Genomic DNA, 17,747 nt, shown 5'->3' with positions numbered 1-17,747 from the left:
TACTATATATCTTACTCCTAAATTGACCGTAGATAATTTTACATCTACAATCGTAACTCTAGTGATTGAATGAAAATAATTATATTTGCATTTGTTATAACCAACTCTTCGATCTAATTTTGGTGTATATACTTGCTTTTTAAAATAAAATTTAGATCGAACCGAACACCCTAGATTAGGTTATAGGGGATGACCAGTTTTGATCTATCCCCCATATTCCCAAGTAAGCAAGAAATCCAAGTCACCTCCTTCCCAAATAACGACTTTCAAAATCAATCAATTTGGCAGTGATCCATATCCAATCCGCCATTTTTCCCTCCCCAAAACCCTATCTTAATGTCCACATTTTCTCATAATCTCACCCGATTTTGAAAGGTAATAGAAAGAATAATGATAAATAGTACCGTTGATGACAACGGCCACGCCCAAATTCCTGATCACCAACATCGCTGCCATTGTTGCCATTTTGATAGTCATAATAATAATCCGCAGAAACCCATACCCAAGTGCCTACCAAAGCGCATAATTTTGGTGCGCCACGGCGAGAGCGAAGGGAATAGGGACGACGCCATGTACACCGTCACGCCCGATTATAGGATCCCGTTAACTCCCAAGGGAATTGGTCAAGCCAAGGAAGCTGGGTCCCGCATTTTTGACGTGATTTCTGATAATGGCACGTCCGATAACTGGAAGGTCTACTTTTACGTTTCCCCTTACGTGCGAACACGTTCAACGCTACGGGAGATGGGCAGGGCATTCTCGAGACGGAGGGTGCTTGGCGTCAGGGAAGAATGCCGAATTAGAGAACAAGATTTTGGGAATTTTCAGGTGGCGGAGCGCATGAAAGTCATTAAGGAGACTCGCGAGAGATTTGGCCGCTTCTTTTATCGATTTCCTGAGGGAGAATCAGCTGCTGATGTTTATGACAGAGTTTCCAGTAAGATCCTTTTTCTCTCCTTCACGCCCCATCTTTTTCATTCTGTGTATCCGATGTTTATATAATTAGATTTAACTTTGTATACCTCTCCGGCCAAAGTTTTTTTCTTTTTAAAAAAAAGTTATTGCAAGTTAATTATCAAACTAGGCTTACTATAGACACTTACTTATAAACAGTTAGTTGTGGTTGCATGTCACCTTAACCTGAAGATATGTTTCTTGTGAACACACACAATTCACAACCCCCCCCACCCCCCCAACCCCGGAGGAGCACCCTTTCTGCATATCCATACAAGTCCCTAAACAGAGATTAAAAAATAGAAACAATCGTCCGCCTAAGATCGGGTAATAGAATGAGTTTTGGCTAATGCTAATGTCGGGGCACAAAAGTTAAACTCAATTAGTTATTTTAGTGTATGATGTTCTGTTGTATTTGTGACAAAATTGTTTTTGGTTGCTAAGACACATTTGATCAAGTTTTGACCAAGATTAATGTCACTAAGCTTCATCGAGATTCAACTTTGATGGATTAATTATATTTTGGAGTGGCTTCATATAAGAATTACTGCATAGCCTATGGACTTTTTTCGCCATGTTCTAAGACACTAAGTAGATAGATAAGTTCAGGTGCAATTCTTTTTGTTTTGAACCCAATATGTACCTAGAAAACAAATTCAGAAGTTTGGAGTGGTGAGAGGCAATGCAAGTTGAATTGGGACACAGAAAGTATGGGACACAGAAAGTAACACAACAGCTCATGCATTTCCCTTTACGTCCACCGACATGCCATACAATTCATGTATAAATACCAGGAACCTATAGTGTAGAAAAGATGGAAAATCTGAGAGCATCTTTTTCTCGATGCTTCTTCTTCCCCTCTGTTCTTCTCTATCTCTGATATACTTCTTCTCTGAATCTCTCTCCCTTTCCTTCTCTACTCTTATTTGGTTCTCTCTTCTTCTCTCCTCTCTCTTTCCTTCTTGCTCCAGACATATTTCCTCTTCTTGTTCTCCTTCTTCCTTTTTCCCAGTGGATTTAAACTCTTTATGGCTCAAATGCTGATTCATGTGAATGCCCTGCAGATTGGAGTCTCAGAGGCTGTCTGTTCATGTTTGTTGTTGTAGTCAAACACAGTAGAAATTGGATACTTGATTGTTGGATAGTACTGTTAGATCTGGTGTAATAGAGTTTGTTATCTTTTATTTTGATTTTTAACTTGAGAATGAATACCCTTGTTGATGGCTCAAATTTGATCTCTGCTTTTAATATATTTAGCTGATTTTCTCAAATTAGTTAGGAACATTGCACTTCCGTGTGGTGTATACGATTAGACATAAAAGTGGAACTATAATTTTCATAGGCTTTTTTTCCCACCCGTAGCAAAGGCAGGTGTGTGATGGCTATGCTGATCTGGGAATGATTAGACACCATCTCCTGGAGAACTGCCGTTTCCTAGAGTAACCTTATCCAGTTAAGTTTTACACCAAAGATTATCAAACCATGACTGAGGTCTATCACCAGCATGGGCATATATTGATATGAGATCACAAAGAGGCAGTATAGGTTCTAGTATGTCCACCCCTTAAGGTAATGCCCATGTTAAACATATTCATGATAGTAATTTTACATTGCAATGGGTTCCTTATATCGTGCGTGAACGTAATTCAGCATAACATTGTACCTGATAATAAGTAGTACCAGAAAACAAAGAAAAGCAGAAGAAAAGTGTTGTAAGTGTAAGCCACTGATTACAGCCATCAGGGGTAAGGTGGGGAAAAGATGGCCAGGTTGTGATTTTCTACTCTTTGATTCTTCCTTGTTATTGCATTTCAATGTTTTGACTGTTCAGAGGAATTACCTGAAACTTATCCTGTCCAGTATTCTCAATTATTATTGGAGCTCCTGGTTGTTATCATATCTGTTGGTGACCAAAATTATCCTGTCTGTCTTACAGTTGTGTATTGGTTTATGTCAATGTTTTTCGTGATTGAAAGCATGCTACTCCTTAAATATGCAACCATTAGATGGCTAATTTCATCCAACACACTAGATGTTATTAACCAGAAGAAGTGCTGTTGTCTACAAGATGTTTCCTGCCTTTTTTTGATGTAAAGCTGAATATATAAGATTTGGTCCTTCCAGCATATTGGCCAGGATGAAAGAGAGCTTGGTATACAAAGAATTCTTTTTCATTCTTAACTAAGAATATGATAGCAGGACTGCTTACATCTTTCTGATGCCTTTTAGACTATACTACGATATAAATAATATAATCTTCACTTGTAAAAAATTTTAGTCTTCATGTAACATAATACTTTTTGTTGTTCCATTATGTGATAAAGTGGTTCTTGACCTGCTTTTATGGGATAACGCTCTTACCTTATGTCACACATATCATGTCATGTGTGGGAAATTCAATTTAATATTATGTCATGCTCTTACCTTATGATATGTCACACATATCATGTTCATGGTAGTCATACTTCTTTTATTTACTATAATTATTTCCCAGGCTTTATCCAAAAAAAAAAAAGAAGAAGAAAACACTCTTAGGATTTCCCAGGAATTTCATATTAGACTTTTTTCTTTTTCTTTTTTTTTTTTTTTTGGGGGGGGGGGGGGGGGGCAGCAGCACCTTGAAGCTGTTTCTAGAGATGAAATTCTGGTCAGAGCTTTCTCCTTGCCTAAAAAGGTTAAACAAATGTTCTCCTTTTCTTGTGTTACTCAACGTCTCCCTCCGCTCGTCCACTTTCTTTGACATTCACCTCTCTTGAAATATCTATTGAAGAGAACTGACTGTTTCATGCAATTTGCAATATCACAATGATAAGAAGCTTTTTCAGCTTTGAGATATTCAATTTGAGGTCAGTATTTGATGAAAAGGATTATAGCTGAATGATCAATTTTTCAAGCACTAAAAATGCAGGGAGTTGCGCGTCTTGTTTTGTTTTGCAGTCCTCATATATCTTACCGTACTAATTGTGTTCAAATGTGTATATTTGCATTTGTGCACTATACATATCATGTTATTTACAGATTTTCGGTAGTTCTGGTATTCATACTACTAGATTTACTCGAAGGGGTACTGCTGGCCAGAGATAAGATGTTCTGGCCAGAGATAAGATGTTCTAGTCGCTTGACTACCTTATTATCAGATTTTGGCAAAACGATCTAAATGGCAGAGACAGCTTTACAGATTTTTGATCCCTTTGGAAGTGAATATTATACACACTGTTAGTGCACAAATACCTGAAAATTCCTTGGATCCTGCACATATGCATATTCTTTAGGTGGTAAATGAAAATTAATTTGATGAAAAATTATCTATTATTTTAATATATACGGAGTGTGATGGTTCTTCAATCTGTTTGCTATTGTATTTGGTGTTTCATTTGAGATAGTTTATTCAATAATTTGGTGTCTGAACTAATTTTCATATTGTACAAGCAAGTTGAATTGCTAATCCAAGTTTGGCAATAGATCCTTATTTGTTGAAATCAATCTGTGATCTTGTTTTGGTTTTACTGGATTAAATTTGAATTAAGGATTAGGGATCATCTGGCCTAAACTAATTATACCTTGATCCCGAAATAAAATAGGCTCAGCTAATGATGATGCTGAACTTGGTGTAAAGAATACTGTACCATCATATTATGTGTCTCTAAAGATTCCTTCTACTCTGGTCATAGTTGGGTCATCTCTTTAAGTTTTTACTTGAAACAGAGTGTGGCAACTTGCTCAATGCACCGTGCTTAAATATTTTTACAAAAAAAAAAAAGAAGAGAAAAGGAGCGAGAACTTTCTCAATTGAGATGCAATTCTTCAGTTTGAAGTGTTAATTCTATGAACTTTTGGTAGTATTTTTGTCAATTGCATGTTGAAAGCTTTTTCTTTCAGGTTTTCTTGAATCTCTTTGGAGGGACATTGATATGAACAGACTCCACCATGACCCTAATGACGATTTGAATCTTGTGATTATATCCCATGGGCTAGCTAGTCGTGTCTTTCTGATGAAGTGGTTCAAGTGGACGGTTGAGCAATTTGAGTACCTAAACAATTTAGGGAATTGTGAATTTCGAGTTATACAATTAGGACTTGGTGGCGAATACAGTTTAGCAGTCCACCATACTGAAGAAGAGATGCTAGAATGGGGACTATCACCTGAAATGATTTCAGACCAAAAATGGCGAGCTCATGCTAACAGGAGTTCATGGAACGACAAATGCCCTTGGTACCTTGATGCTTTCTTTGACCACCTAGCTAATTCAGATGATGACGATTATGACGAAGTGAAATCAAACTTCTCCGACTAGTTTAGTGCTGCTTTGTGTGCTTTTGTTCTGATTCTTTACATTATATAGCCTAGATGATTGATTAGTTTGGTTATCTTTTTTGGTAAGATCCTTTCTACTTTCATGCGGTAGTCCACTTTTGGGGCCAGAAAGCGTTTGTTTAGCATTCGTTTTCAGTAACGTCAACTAAAGAGTTCATTGTAAATTTTAAACAATTGTAAATCATTCTCTTATATCATGAGCAAACTGTGGTTTGTTTTGACAGAGAACTTGCAAAATTGAAACCACCGTAACCTCCACGTGATGTCCTCAAAACACCACAGGGGGGTCTTGTTCTTTCACCACTTCTATAAGATATCATGTTCCCTAGCTACGCAAAAGTTTTTCTTTTATTAGTATGAACAGGTCTGATGCTAGACACTAAGAAATCGGAGCCTTCAAAAATCGTACAATTTCCTTTATGGGTGTGTTTGTTACGAAGGAATACATTTTCTCAAAAATATTTTTTAATTTTTCTAGGTTTAGTTGGCTTAAATGTTTTGGAAAATATTTTTCCTATGAACTCATTTTCCTCTTGTTTTTCCTACCAAAAGGAGAATATTTTTCAACCTTCCCCACTCTATTTCAAACCCCCATCACCCCCCACCACCCCACCACCCCCCACCCTCCACCCACGCCTACGGCATCCCCTCCTAACCCCACCCCATCTGTCACGCCTTAAAATTTCGTGACCGACACTCTGTATTCTACCCCGACCCGAGTGAACCATCCCATAAATTAATACTCATCTATATGCCTAATACGGGGATGCGAAAGCCTCTTCAAATATAATCATTTTAAGATATAAAACAAAACATCAATAATATCTTTAAATAAATATTTTCAAGGGTAAAAGAGAGTTTCATTCATGCATGCCATATGAGTAGCCATATGATTAGAACCCAAAAATGAATACTACTATTGTCTATGGAATCTCTATGACACAGAATGAAATAGTCAATCAAGGCAAAACCCAGTGGCTCAAAAGAATAATAATACAATAAAGTCCTCAACGAGTACAAGTGTGGAGTCTCACAAAAAAAAGCGTCAACAGAAAATGTAGAGCTGTCCTATCCATATGGCACAAGCTGCTCAGGTCCAGTCCCTGAAAACAGAAATGGAAATGTGGCCGAAAGGCCTAAGCTCCACATGCCTAGTACGAATCATGAACCGCTTACCAAAAAGAAAAAGGATAAGACTTAAAAAGATATAAGATATGCAATAACAATTGATATAAGAAAGAAAAATTTATATCAATTAACAATTTAAAAAATAAAATAAAATAATAAGGTAAAACATATTTCAAAGTCTTCCTTTAGCATTAACCTTTACAAAATCATGTTAGATTTTTCATTTGCCGGGAGTACTATACCATCACCGACACGGAAGAAAGTTAACTAGGTTATGTACCTAGCGGCAAGTATCATATACTCTACTTGCTTAGGCCGTCTCATCGTTGTGCCGCACGAATCGACTCAGCCATGCTAATAAAGTAGCACAATAGTACCCCCCCCACCCATGGGAAGTACTCTGTCGTAGTTCCCAACCGTAAGGTAAGTTCTACGCCTACACCGGCACGTGTAGTTTCATGACCTAATGAGGAAGAGTATCCAAGGTCAATCTCGGTGAACTTAACTCCCAAAACCTTTACATTTATCAATAGTGGTGCTCACAGCCAAATCAACTATTTGAGAATAGTTAAAACTAAGATATTTCACAACTCATGTATTTTCCTTTCAAAAAATACTACAAGTGCTATTCCTCCTTCATTTAGTTTTAAAATTAAAATAAAATATTTCAAGAAAATAATATTCATAGCACTTAAATCTTTTATGATGCAAGAAGTGGTACAATCCCAACACGCTCGTCCCCACAAGTTAGGACTCACATTTAGAATTTCTATTTAATAGCGTTTCAATATGAGTTTGGAGAAAAGCTCCAAGGGTAGTAAGTTTCAACGTACCTCAAATTGCTTCCAACCTTATCCCAAATGATCCAATAATGCCAATGAGTCACAATCTACATATATGAATTCACATAACTCAATAATGCATCACAACAATACCAACTAAGCCAACTAAGTGTCTAACACTTAGATCCAATTTCATAAATTTAGCAAAAATCCCCAATTCATCATTTGAAGGTCAACCCTTGAATTTTAACTCTAAATCCTTCATTAAACATATCATGGTATCTAAGTGTTCCATTAGAATCTCAAAAAGAGACCTTCAGGTAAGACCCAACACTATTCATCATCCCTACCAACCAACTCTTCAATTTCAAGACTAGTTTTTAGGGTTTCATAAATAGATATTTTAAATACAAATCTATCTTCATAAGTATACTCTACTACGTCCATGGAGTATAATATATAAGTTTGGAGTGAAGAGACTACCTATTTGTCAAACCCTAGAACTTTGAAGATTTGAGTTCTTGAGATATTCTTCAAACATTTATGAATTCCATGATGTTGGAAGGTTAAGAGATGTAATAAATGAACCAAATCTATAAAATAAAGGCATTTAATTCTTACCTTGAAGATGTATTAATGGTAAAGATCATCCTTCTCTCTAACCCCCAAGAACAAGTTTTAAATAATATAATTTTTCTCTCTACGAAAGACCTATAAAAGCTTTAGTTGTGGGTTTTAAATTTCGTATGCCAACTTGGATGCCTTCGCTGCACTTCACTGCCTCACGATGGGCTCCAAAATAATTGGATGTGAGGGAGGATGCGACGCACCAACTGCCGCATCAATCCCTAAAGCATGCATTTTTGGTTTAGTTGATCTTCTTTCAAATTGTTCCCAACTTAATCTGTGTTGTGACTTTGTCTCCCCCATTTAATATGCTTGTCCCCTTTGTCTCCTTGTTAGCCAATAACTTTTCTAATTTCTAATTCCATATTCGTTGCCAACTGAAGGCTAGGATTTTAAATCCTTATTTCTTATTAAATTCCAATTCTTCAAGTTAGTTACGTGCCATTGAGTTCTCATAATTTCAGCATTTGTGTCATAGAAACTTGATATACTCCAAATGTATTTGATGACCTTGTAACCTCCACTAATTCAATGATTAACTATTGATATTATCCCTAAGCATTCTAATAACTTTGTTTCACTCGAATTATTATGTAGCTTAGATTTAATTGAATTATATCCTTATGTCCGAAATTAGACCGAATTAATTACAAAAATTCACGGAGCTTTACATTCTCCCCCACTTACAAATATTCGTTCTCGAATGTAAATCCTTGGTCGTGTTAAAATTTGAAAGCGTAATCTCCGAGTCTTTCCTTACTCCTTAACTCTTTAAGGCTCCGAAATTCGACTAACTCTCCAAATGTTTAAAAAATTTCGTCAGAGTTCCTTTGTTAATAATTAATAGGCTTATCCCAAAAGTTTAACCTGACAGTGAGCCATAAGAATACAATATAAAAGGTCCCACATGACTCTACTCATCACAACTACATCAATGAATGCATCCGCGACTTCATATATCTCCAAACACCATTACATAGCCTCTCCCGGCATCACAACAATAAAATTTATTAACATAAGACAAGTCTAACAACCATGCGCAATAGATAAATCAATCATGTCAGAAAATCGTACCGAATTCCAACTTATAAGTATGATAAATAATTTGCTCACTCGTTCCATGGAATTAAAGCATGATAAACTCCAAACTCGAAATTTCAAGGAAACAATCATACTTGAAGTTGTGAATAAGCACTACTAGAAATTCGGCAAAAATCGACTAAGGTCGACCGACCAACTTTGGTCGATCAAAAAATCGGCCAAAAAACCGACCAAAGTTGGTCGGTTTTTCAAAATATTTTATTTTTTAATTTTTTTTTATAAAACCGACCAACTTTGGTCGGTTTTCTTTGGCGCAAAAATGCGGGAACCTATTTTTGAGTCCCGCGAAATTTATTTTCCAAGAAACCGACCAACTTTGGTAGGTTTTTCAATTAAAATAAATAAAAATTAATATTAAACAAATCGACCAAAATTGATCGGTTAATTCGGCCGATCATTTTAAAAAACCGACCAACTTTTGTCGGTAATTTTATTTTTTAATAAAACGGACCAACTTTGGTCGGTTATTTTCGTGCGGAAATATAATTAAAGAGTATAAATCAAATAAACGACAGTCTTAAAATAAAATGCGCCAATGGTCTAGTGGTAGAATAGTATCCTGCCACAGTACAGACCCCGGTTCGATTCCCAGATGGTGAATCTTTTGATTATATAATTAAAATACCGACCAACTTTGGTCGGAAAAAACCGACCAACTTTGATCGATTTTTTTTGCAATATTTTTTTTTTCGAATTTAATTGACCGACCAAAGTTTGTCGGTAATTTTTGACCAACATTTACCGGTATGCCTTTCCGACCCCTAAAATATCGTCCACACGTAAATGGTCGCGGTTTGGTCGGTTATTGGCCATTACCGACCAAAGTTGGTCGGTTGTTTTGGTCGATTTTTATTAGATTTTTAGTAGTGAAGTGGGGGTATCGGATTTTCATATCCTCCTCGGCCTCCCAAATAGCCTCCTCGACGTCATGATTAGGCCATAACACTTTAACTGAAGCTATGTCTTTAGTCCTCAACCTACGGACTTGCCTATCAAGAATCTCAACCGGTTCTTCGTCATGAGTTAAATCGTCATTTATTTCTACTACCTCCGGTGAGATGATGTGAGCAAGATCGGGCACATACTCCCGTAGCATCGATACATGAAAGACAGGATGAACCAAAGTCATCAATGCAGGTAACTCTAGCTTGTAGGCTACTTCACCAATCCTTTTCAAGATTCGATATGGACCAATGAATCTAGGACTTAGCTTGCCTTTCTTCCCAAATCTCATAACGCCCTTCATTGGCGATACTTTCAAGAAAACTTGATCACCCTCATTGAACTCCAACTTACGTCGATGTACATATGTATAGCCTTTTTGTCGGCTCTGAGTAGTCTTAAGCCGTTGTCGAATCAAAGCCACCTTCTTTAAGGCATCATGTACAAGATTGGGACCAAGTAGTTGTACTTCAGTCGGCTCAAACCACCCAATAGGTGATCTACAACGTCATTCATACAAAGCCTCATAGAGCCATCTGGATACTAGCATGATAGCATTATTGTAGGCAAATTCAATCAGAGGTAAGTGTTTATCCCAATTCCCACCAAAATCTAGGGCACAAGCCACAACATATCCTCAAGCATATGAATAGTTCTCTCAGCTTATCCGTCAGTCTGTGGATGAAAAGCGGTACTCAAATTGACACTTTTACCCAATCCTTCTTGAAAGGACTGCCAAAAATGAGCAGTAAACTGGGCCCCTCTATCAGATATAATGGAAACTGGAATACCGTGAAGTCTGATGATTTATTTCAAGTACAACTTAGCATAATGTGGTGCCATGTCAGTCATCTTTACCGGTAAGAAATGCGCCGACTTCGTAAGTCGGTCTACAATCACCCAAATAGAGTCATGCTTCAAGCGAGTGCGAGGCAAACCCACCACAAAGTCCATATTGATCATCTCCCACTTTCAAAGTGGAATCTTAATATTCTGAGCCAATCCACCAGGCCTCTGATGCTCGGCTTTCACCTGTTGGCAATTTAAACACCTAGCCACAAAGTCAGAAATACTTTCCTTCATTCTATTCCACCAATAGATTTCCCGCAAGTCTTTATACATTTTTGTAGATACCGAATGTATAGAATATCTCAAACTGTGTGCCTCAACCATAATCTCATCACGAAGCCCATCAACATATGGTACACACAAGCAACCATTCATTTTTAACACTCCATCCTCATCAAGAGAAAAGGCAAGAATATATTTAGATTGTACACCATTCCAAATATTCACCATGTTTGGATTGTCACGCCCAAAACCTGGGGAGGCGTGGCTAGCACCCGGTGCCGTACTGGCCGGAGCGAACTACTCTGTAACTTTGTTTTATAACTATCATGGGCCAACATGGCCACAACTCGAAATGTATAACTATAAGTGAGCAAACACTATATCAATGAACCATCGTTCTTAAAACATGTCACATATGGGCCGTCAAGGCCTCTGACATACTGTACAAAATGAACCCCTGTCTACAAAGCTTCTAAGATTATTCGACATCAAATGGGATAGGGTACCGGCCTACCCATAAGTCCGTAGCAAAACTCTGACACAATGACTCATAGATTCGACTGCACTTCGAATGAGGTGGAGTCTTACCGATTCTTCGCTGAATGCTAACCTCGTCTACTATGAGGGCTCGTCAAACTGATTATCTATATCTGCAGGCATGAATGCAGCGTCCCCAACAAAAGGACGTCAGTACGAATAATGTACTGAGTATGTAAGGCAGAACTGAAACATATTCATAAGTCAACATTAATTAAAGACATATAAGAATAAACCTGAATCTCTGAAGTGCCACCGTATTTGCATACTTATTATACTTATACATATAATGCTTCTCTTTGAGACTATTATCCATATAATATGATGCATGACTGCCCAACTGATCAGTGATAACTGCCCAACCGGCCGTCGCACAGTGGTAAATGTATGACTGCCCAACCGACCGTAGCACGGTGGTAAATGCATGACTGCCCGACCGGCCGTAGCTCGGTGTTAAATGTGTAACTTAAGGCGGCAGCCCCTTTACCATCCTTATCCACTTAATTTAACAACCCTTTGGAGTGGATGACTCATAAGAAATGATACTAATATACATACACGTATATGGCACCTTTACCAAGTATCTTCCCCTTATCCAAAAGTACTAGTATTAAAATAATAAATCATGGTACCATATAAAATTAATACATACACTAATACTTTATTAAAATATTCATATAAAAATACATATATTTTCTCAACTTCTAATTTTCCTAATCTCATATAAAGAGTACAACTTTTCGTACACTTAATTCTTAAAATGGTAAAAAGATAGCCTTCTTTTCTTGTGAGAAAATGATTTCTATTCTTACAATTAAGAAATCTCATAAACTTTCTCATATTATGTGTATAATTTAAAGCATATTCGAAAGTAGTAATATTAATAAGTATATAAAAATCATATTTTTCAAACCTTTTTTTTTTCAAAAATGATCCACTCAAAATACCATATCAAATATATATATATATAAAACAGTATCAAGGTTGTTAAACTTACGGGGTCTTATAAGAACATAGTCGCAAATCCTCTATAATCTCATGAATGGTCTTAGTCCCTTCAAGCTCATATGGATTGCTACGACTTATCCTAATATTAAAGTACGGGATGCAACATCCTTCCCCGTTTTAGAAACATTCGTCCTCGAATGTTAACTCTTAGAGATTTACAAAACTTTTGCTAGGGTCTCCTCTGTAAACTAAACTAAAACCCAAACTATATATGAAGTCTCGACTATTCACAACCTTCTGTACTTGAATATATGGTATCTTCTTCACCTTTACCTTACTTACCTTCCAATCTCGCATCGTATCTTTTGTTTCTTTCATAATCTCCCTTCAACATAGGTGGAAATTACGCTGTAAAGCTCTACTATAATACCTGCACCTCTAGTGCATACAAAATCTGGCAAAAGCTTCATATTGACTTCTTACGACTCAGCTCTATGGCACGATCTCGAAACAAAAGAAGGGTAACATTTCCTAAATGCCCTATAGCCTCTCAATTATAAATGTGGCGCGCAACACACCCATAAGTGAGACTCTACTAGGCACGGCTTTATAGACTCCCTAGGACACGACCTGCTCCGATACCACTTTGTCACGCCCCAAACTTAGGGAGGCGTGGCTGACACCCGGTGTCGTACTGGCCCGAGCGAACCACTCTGTAACTTTGTTTCTTATAACTATCAAGGGCCAACATGGCCACAACTCGTAATGTATAACTATAAGTGAGCAAACTCTGTATCAATGAACCATCATTCTTAAAACATGAATACATATGGGCCGTCAAGGCCTCTGACATACTTTACAAAATGAACCCCTGTCTACAAAGCCTCTAAGATTATTCAACATCAAATGGGACAGGGTACCGGCCTACCCATAAGTCTGTAGCAAAACTCTGACACGATGACTCATAGACTCGACTGCACTCCGAATGAGATGGAGTCTTACCGATCCTTCGCTGAATGCTAACCTCGTCTATTATGAGGCCTCGTCAAACTGATTATCTATACCTACAGGCATGAATGCAGCGTCCCCAACAGAAGGACGTCAGTACGAATAATGTACTGAGTATGTAAGGCAGTACTGAAACATATTCATAAGTCAACATTAATTAAACACATATAAGAATAAACCTGAATCTCTGAAGTGTCACCGTATTTGCATAATTATTATACTTATATATATAATGCTTCTCTTTGAGACTATTATCCATATCGTATGATGCATGAATGCCCAACTGATCAGTGGTAACTGCCCGACCGGCCATCGTACGGTGGTAAATATATGACTGCCTAACCGGCCGTAGCACAGTGGTAAATGCATGACTGTCCGACTGGCCGTAGCTCGGTGGTAAATGTGTAACTTTCCAAATGGCCGTAGCTCGATGGTAAATGCATGACTGCCCGACCTGTCGTAGTACGGTGGTAAATGAATATGCATGTCTGCCCAACCGGCTGTAGCTCGGTGGTAAATGTAGATGCATGTCTGCCCAACCGGCCGTAGCCCGGTGATAAATGCATGAAGATGCATGTATCACTATATTCTAAACATTAACATCTTTATCATATACCTCAATAGAGACTTAGGAACGTACTTAGACATACTTGAATATAACTTTACAAGAATGAATAACATAGACATCCTTAACATCTAAGAGTAGAACTACTTATGGAATAACATTACGTTTATGTATCGTTACTTGGGTCATGCCAAAAGAAAATAAGGGAAAAACCTTAGCATACCTAAGCCGATTCTCTTGAGAAAGATTGCACCGTACTCCCTTAGAATCGCAAATCCCGTTACTATTATGTCGTATAAATTCACATGAATTCCTTGTTGAAGATTGTTACTTGGTAAATGTAGAACACCTCTATTTTGGTGAATTTGATCACACTCTTGTATGGCTTTCCTTGCTGAAGCAATAGCGTTTCCATTCCATGTTGAATTACAATCCATTCCTAGCACATATATCTCCATTCTCCATAATAATAATGTAGTAAATAATGATGTAGGAAGATTGTCTTAAGACGTTTGGTTGTGGGCCCTACTTTAGGGGACTAAGCATCAAATATTCTCTAAAAATGCCACCTTGTAATGAGAGTTAAGAGTCATTATTAATGCCTCTTTGGGCTGCCACATAAATGCTTATCCACTCCAACAATAGAAGGAAAGATTGCAATCTCCTTTCTATCTCTCAAATTGCCAAAGAATAACATGAAAGCTTAAGGCTTGCCTTTCACGTGTAAGCAAAGCACATCAAGTGCTATGACTCATGTGCACATTGGTGCCACCCTTGGCCTAACTTAATGCCATGTGGCAACCCCTTTACCATCCTTATTCACTTAATTTAACGACCCTTTGGAGTGGATGATTCATAGAAAATGATACTAATATACATACACGTATATGGCACCTTTACCAAGTATCTTCCCCTTATCCAAAAGTACTACTATTAAAATAATAAATCATGGTACCATATAAAATTAATACATACACTAATACTTCATTAAAATATCTATGTAAAAATACATATATTTTCTCAACTTATAATTTTTCTAATCTCATATAAGGAGTACAAATTTTCGTACGCTTAATTTTTAAAATGGTAAAAAGATAACCTTCTTTTCTTGTAAGAAAATAAAATTTATTCTTACAATTAAGAAATCTCATAAACTTTCTCATATAATGTATATAATTTAAAGCATATTCGAAAGTAATAATATTAATAACTATATAAAAAACATATTTTTCAACCCTTTTTTTTTTCAAAAAAGATCCACTCAAAATATCATATCAAATATATATATATATATATATATATATATATATATATATAACGGTATCAAGGTTGTTAAACTTACGGGGTCTTATAAGAACATAGTCGCAAATCCTCTATAATCTCATGAATGGTCTTTAATCCCTTCAAGCTTATATGGATTACTACGACTTATCCTAATATTAAAGTACGGGATGTAACATGGATCTTCAAATTATTTAGTCTTAACACGCTCAATAAGTGTCACGACCCAATTTTACCTATAGGTCGTGATGTCGCCCAACACTACAGCTAGGCAAGCCAACTAATAAATTAAACATGTATTGATTAAACTTTTAATCCAAGAAAAATAATAAAATACCAAATTCTACCAATGTGTGTGCCAAGACCTGGTGTCACAATTGTATGAGCATCTAGTAGATTATACAAAACTCCAAATACTGTCTGAAATGAAATAGACAGAATGTAAATATAAGAAAAGACACTGGTAGCTGCAGAACGGCTCAGACACTGGTAGGGATTATCATAAGTGCATGGCGAGATAACTCAGAAAATCTCGCCTCATAATCGGTCACTGACATCTGACCCTAATGGAGCTGCTCAAACTGAAACCTCAATTCTTCCCTCTGGGAGGGTGGAATATACCTGTCCAGGAAGATACTGGTGAACTTGTCCCAAGTTATGGGAGGAGAATCTGCTTGTCTGCCAAGAATATAAGACTGCCACCATCTACGGGCTCTGCCCCCTAGCTGAAAAGTAGCAAAGTCTACCCCATGAGACTCCAATATCCTCATGTTGTACAGTCTATCCTTGCACCGATCAATGAAATCCTGGGGATCCTCATGTCGCTCACCCCCAAAGACATGAGGATGTAGTCTAGTCCATCTGTCCAATAGTTTCTGCGGATCAGCGACTACAGCTGGCCTGGGTTCAGGTGTAGCTGCTGCCACTGGCTGGGCTCCACCCACAGGTAGTGCACCCTGGGTCTGATATACAACAACTGCCTGTCCATGAGCCTGTGCGGTAGGGGTATGTGCTCCCCCGCCCGCCTAAGATGTGGCTGGGTCTGCCAGAAATAAACCAGCCTGAGTCATATTGTCCATGAACTGCAGCATACGACCCATGACATCTTGAAAATCCCGGTGTAGATGTGAAATCCACCGGAGCTAGCTCTGCCACAGGCAACTCACCCTGCTCCTCAATAATGGGATTCTCTGCTGGACCCACTGGCAGCATAACTGGAACAGTCCTGGGACGTCCTCTCCCTCTACCACTTGCTGGAGCCTTCCCTCGGCCTCTAACAACTGGGTGAGTAGCTCTTCCCTGGTCTGGAACCTCATTAGAGCGTGTTCTCACCATCTGTGAGATACTAAAAGAAGGATATTTAGTACTACATTAATTGCACGATGGAATATGAAGAAAGGTAGTTTCCTAACACCATATAGCCTCTCGAAGATAAGTACAGACGTCTCCGTACTGATCTGCAAGACTCTATTAGGTCTGCTCATATCTTGTGAGACCTACGTGAACCTAGTGCTCTGAAACCATGTTGTCACGACCCAATTTCACATATAGGTCGTGATGGCGCCCAACACTACAGCTAGGCAAGCCAACTAATAAATTAAACATATATTGATTAAAATTTTATTCCAAGAAAAATAATAAAATACCAAATTCTACCAATGTGCGTGCCAAGACCTGGTGTCACAAGTGTATAAGCATCTAGTAGATTATACAAAACTCCAAATACTGTCTGAAATGAAATAGACAGAATGTAAATATAAGAAGAGACACTGGTAGCTGCAGAACGGCTCAGAAAGACAGCTCACCACTATGCCTCTGGATGACGTGGACATGTGATGATAGGTCCTCCACTAATACATGTCTCAGATCCTGCACAAAAAGTGCAGCAAGTGTAGTATGAGTACGTAAACAATGTGTGCCCAATAAGTATCAAGCCTAATCTCGAAGTGGTAGAGACGAGATGGACGACTTTGACACTCACTATGGGTCAATAATAAAAATTGAAATAAAACTAGAATATCTAAATCAGCATGATTCACAGAATTTACAATAATTTATTTAACCAGCAGAAATAATTAAATTCTTTTAAATGCAACAATCCTCAATATATTAATTAAATTCCTTCAATTCCAATAAATTTTCAATTTATCAATTAGCTTCACAAGCTGAAATAAACTATCAAATTATCGTGTAATTATTATTATTAAGCACGATTTCTGCCGAGGTCGTACGACCCGATCCAGAGTATTGTGTACACTGCCGAGGGACGTGCGACACGATCCATAGATGCATCTATTCTACCGAGGCGTTCGCTCCGATCCACAAGAAAATAAGACATTTTCTTATGTACCTCCGGAATAAGAGTATTTATTATAAAATTTATTCAAGAGGATAATAATTTATTTCGATAATTAATTAATCTAAACAAAATTTAAGCATATGAAAATTTCATCTTTTACTACCTTTCATGACAATTCACAATATATAC

At 37.5% G+C, this 17,747-nt stretch overlaps 1 protein-coding gene across 1 annotated transcript; it reads left to right on the top strand.

The window, feature by feature from the left end:
* Window positions 1-250: 250 nt before the first annotated feature.
* LOC107764642 (phosphoglycerate mutase-like protein AT74H) lies at window positions 251-5,492 on the top strand. Its single transcript, XM_075248272.1, has 2 exons — window positions 251-937; window positions 4,834-5,492. The coding sequence occupies exons 1-2, from the start codon at window positions 391-393 to the stop codon at window positions 5,247-5,249; spliced, it is 963 nt and encodes a 320-aa protein (XP_075104373.1). The 5' UTR covers window positions 251-390; the 3' UTR covers window positions 5,250-5,492.
* Window positions 5,493-17,747: the final 12,255 nt, after the last annotated feature.

Source organism: Nicotiana tabacum, chromosome 24 (genome assembly GCF_000715075.1).
Source record: "Nicotiana tabacum cultivar K326 chromosome 24, ASM71507v2, whole genome shotgun sequence".
Classification (NCBI taxonomy): domain Eukaryota; kingdom Viridiplantae; phylum Streptophyta; class Magnoliopsida; order Solanales; family Solanaceae; genus Nicotiana; species Nicotiana tabacum.
The sequence above is the reverse complement of the archived record's forward strand: the minus strand, read 5'-3'. Positions and strand labels throughout refer to the sequence as shown.

Coding starts and splice junctions, on each gene's coding strand:
- LOC107764642 (XM_075248272.1), top strand. CDS start 391: ATGATAAATAGTACCGTTGATGACAACGGCCACGCCCAAATTCCTGAT. Junction 938..4,833: donor TGTTTATGACAGAGTTTCCA/GTAAGATCCTTT, acceptor TTTTTCTTTCAG/GTTTTCTTGAATCTCTTTGG.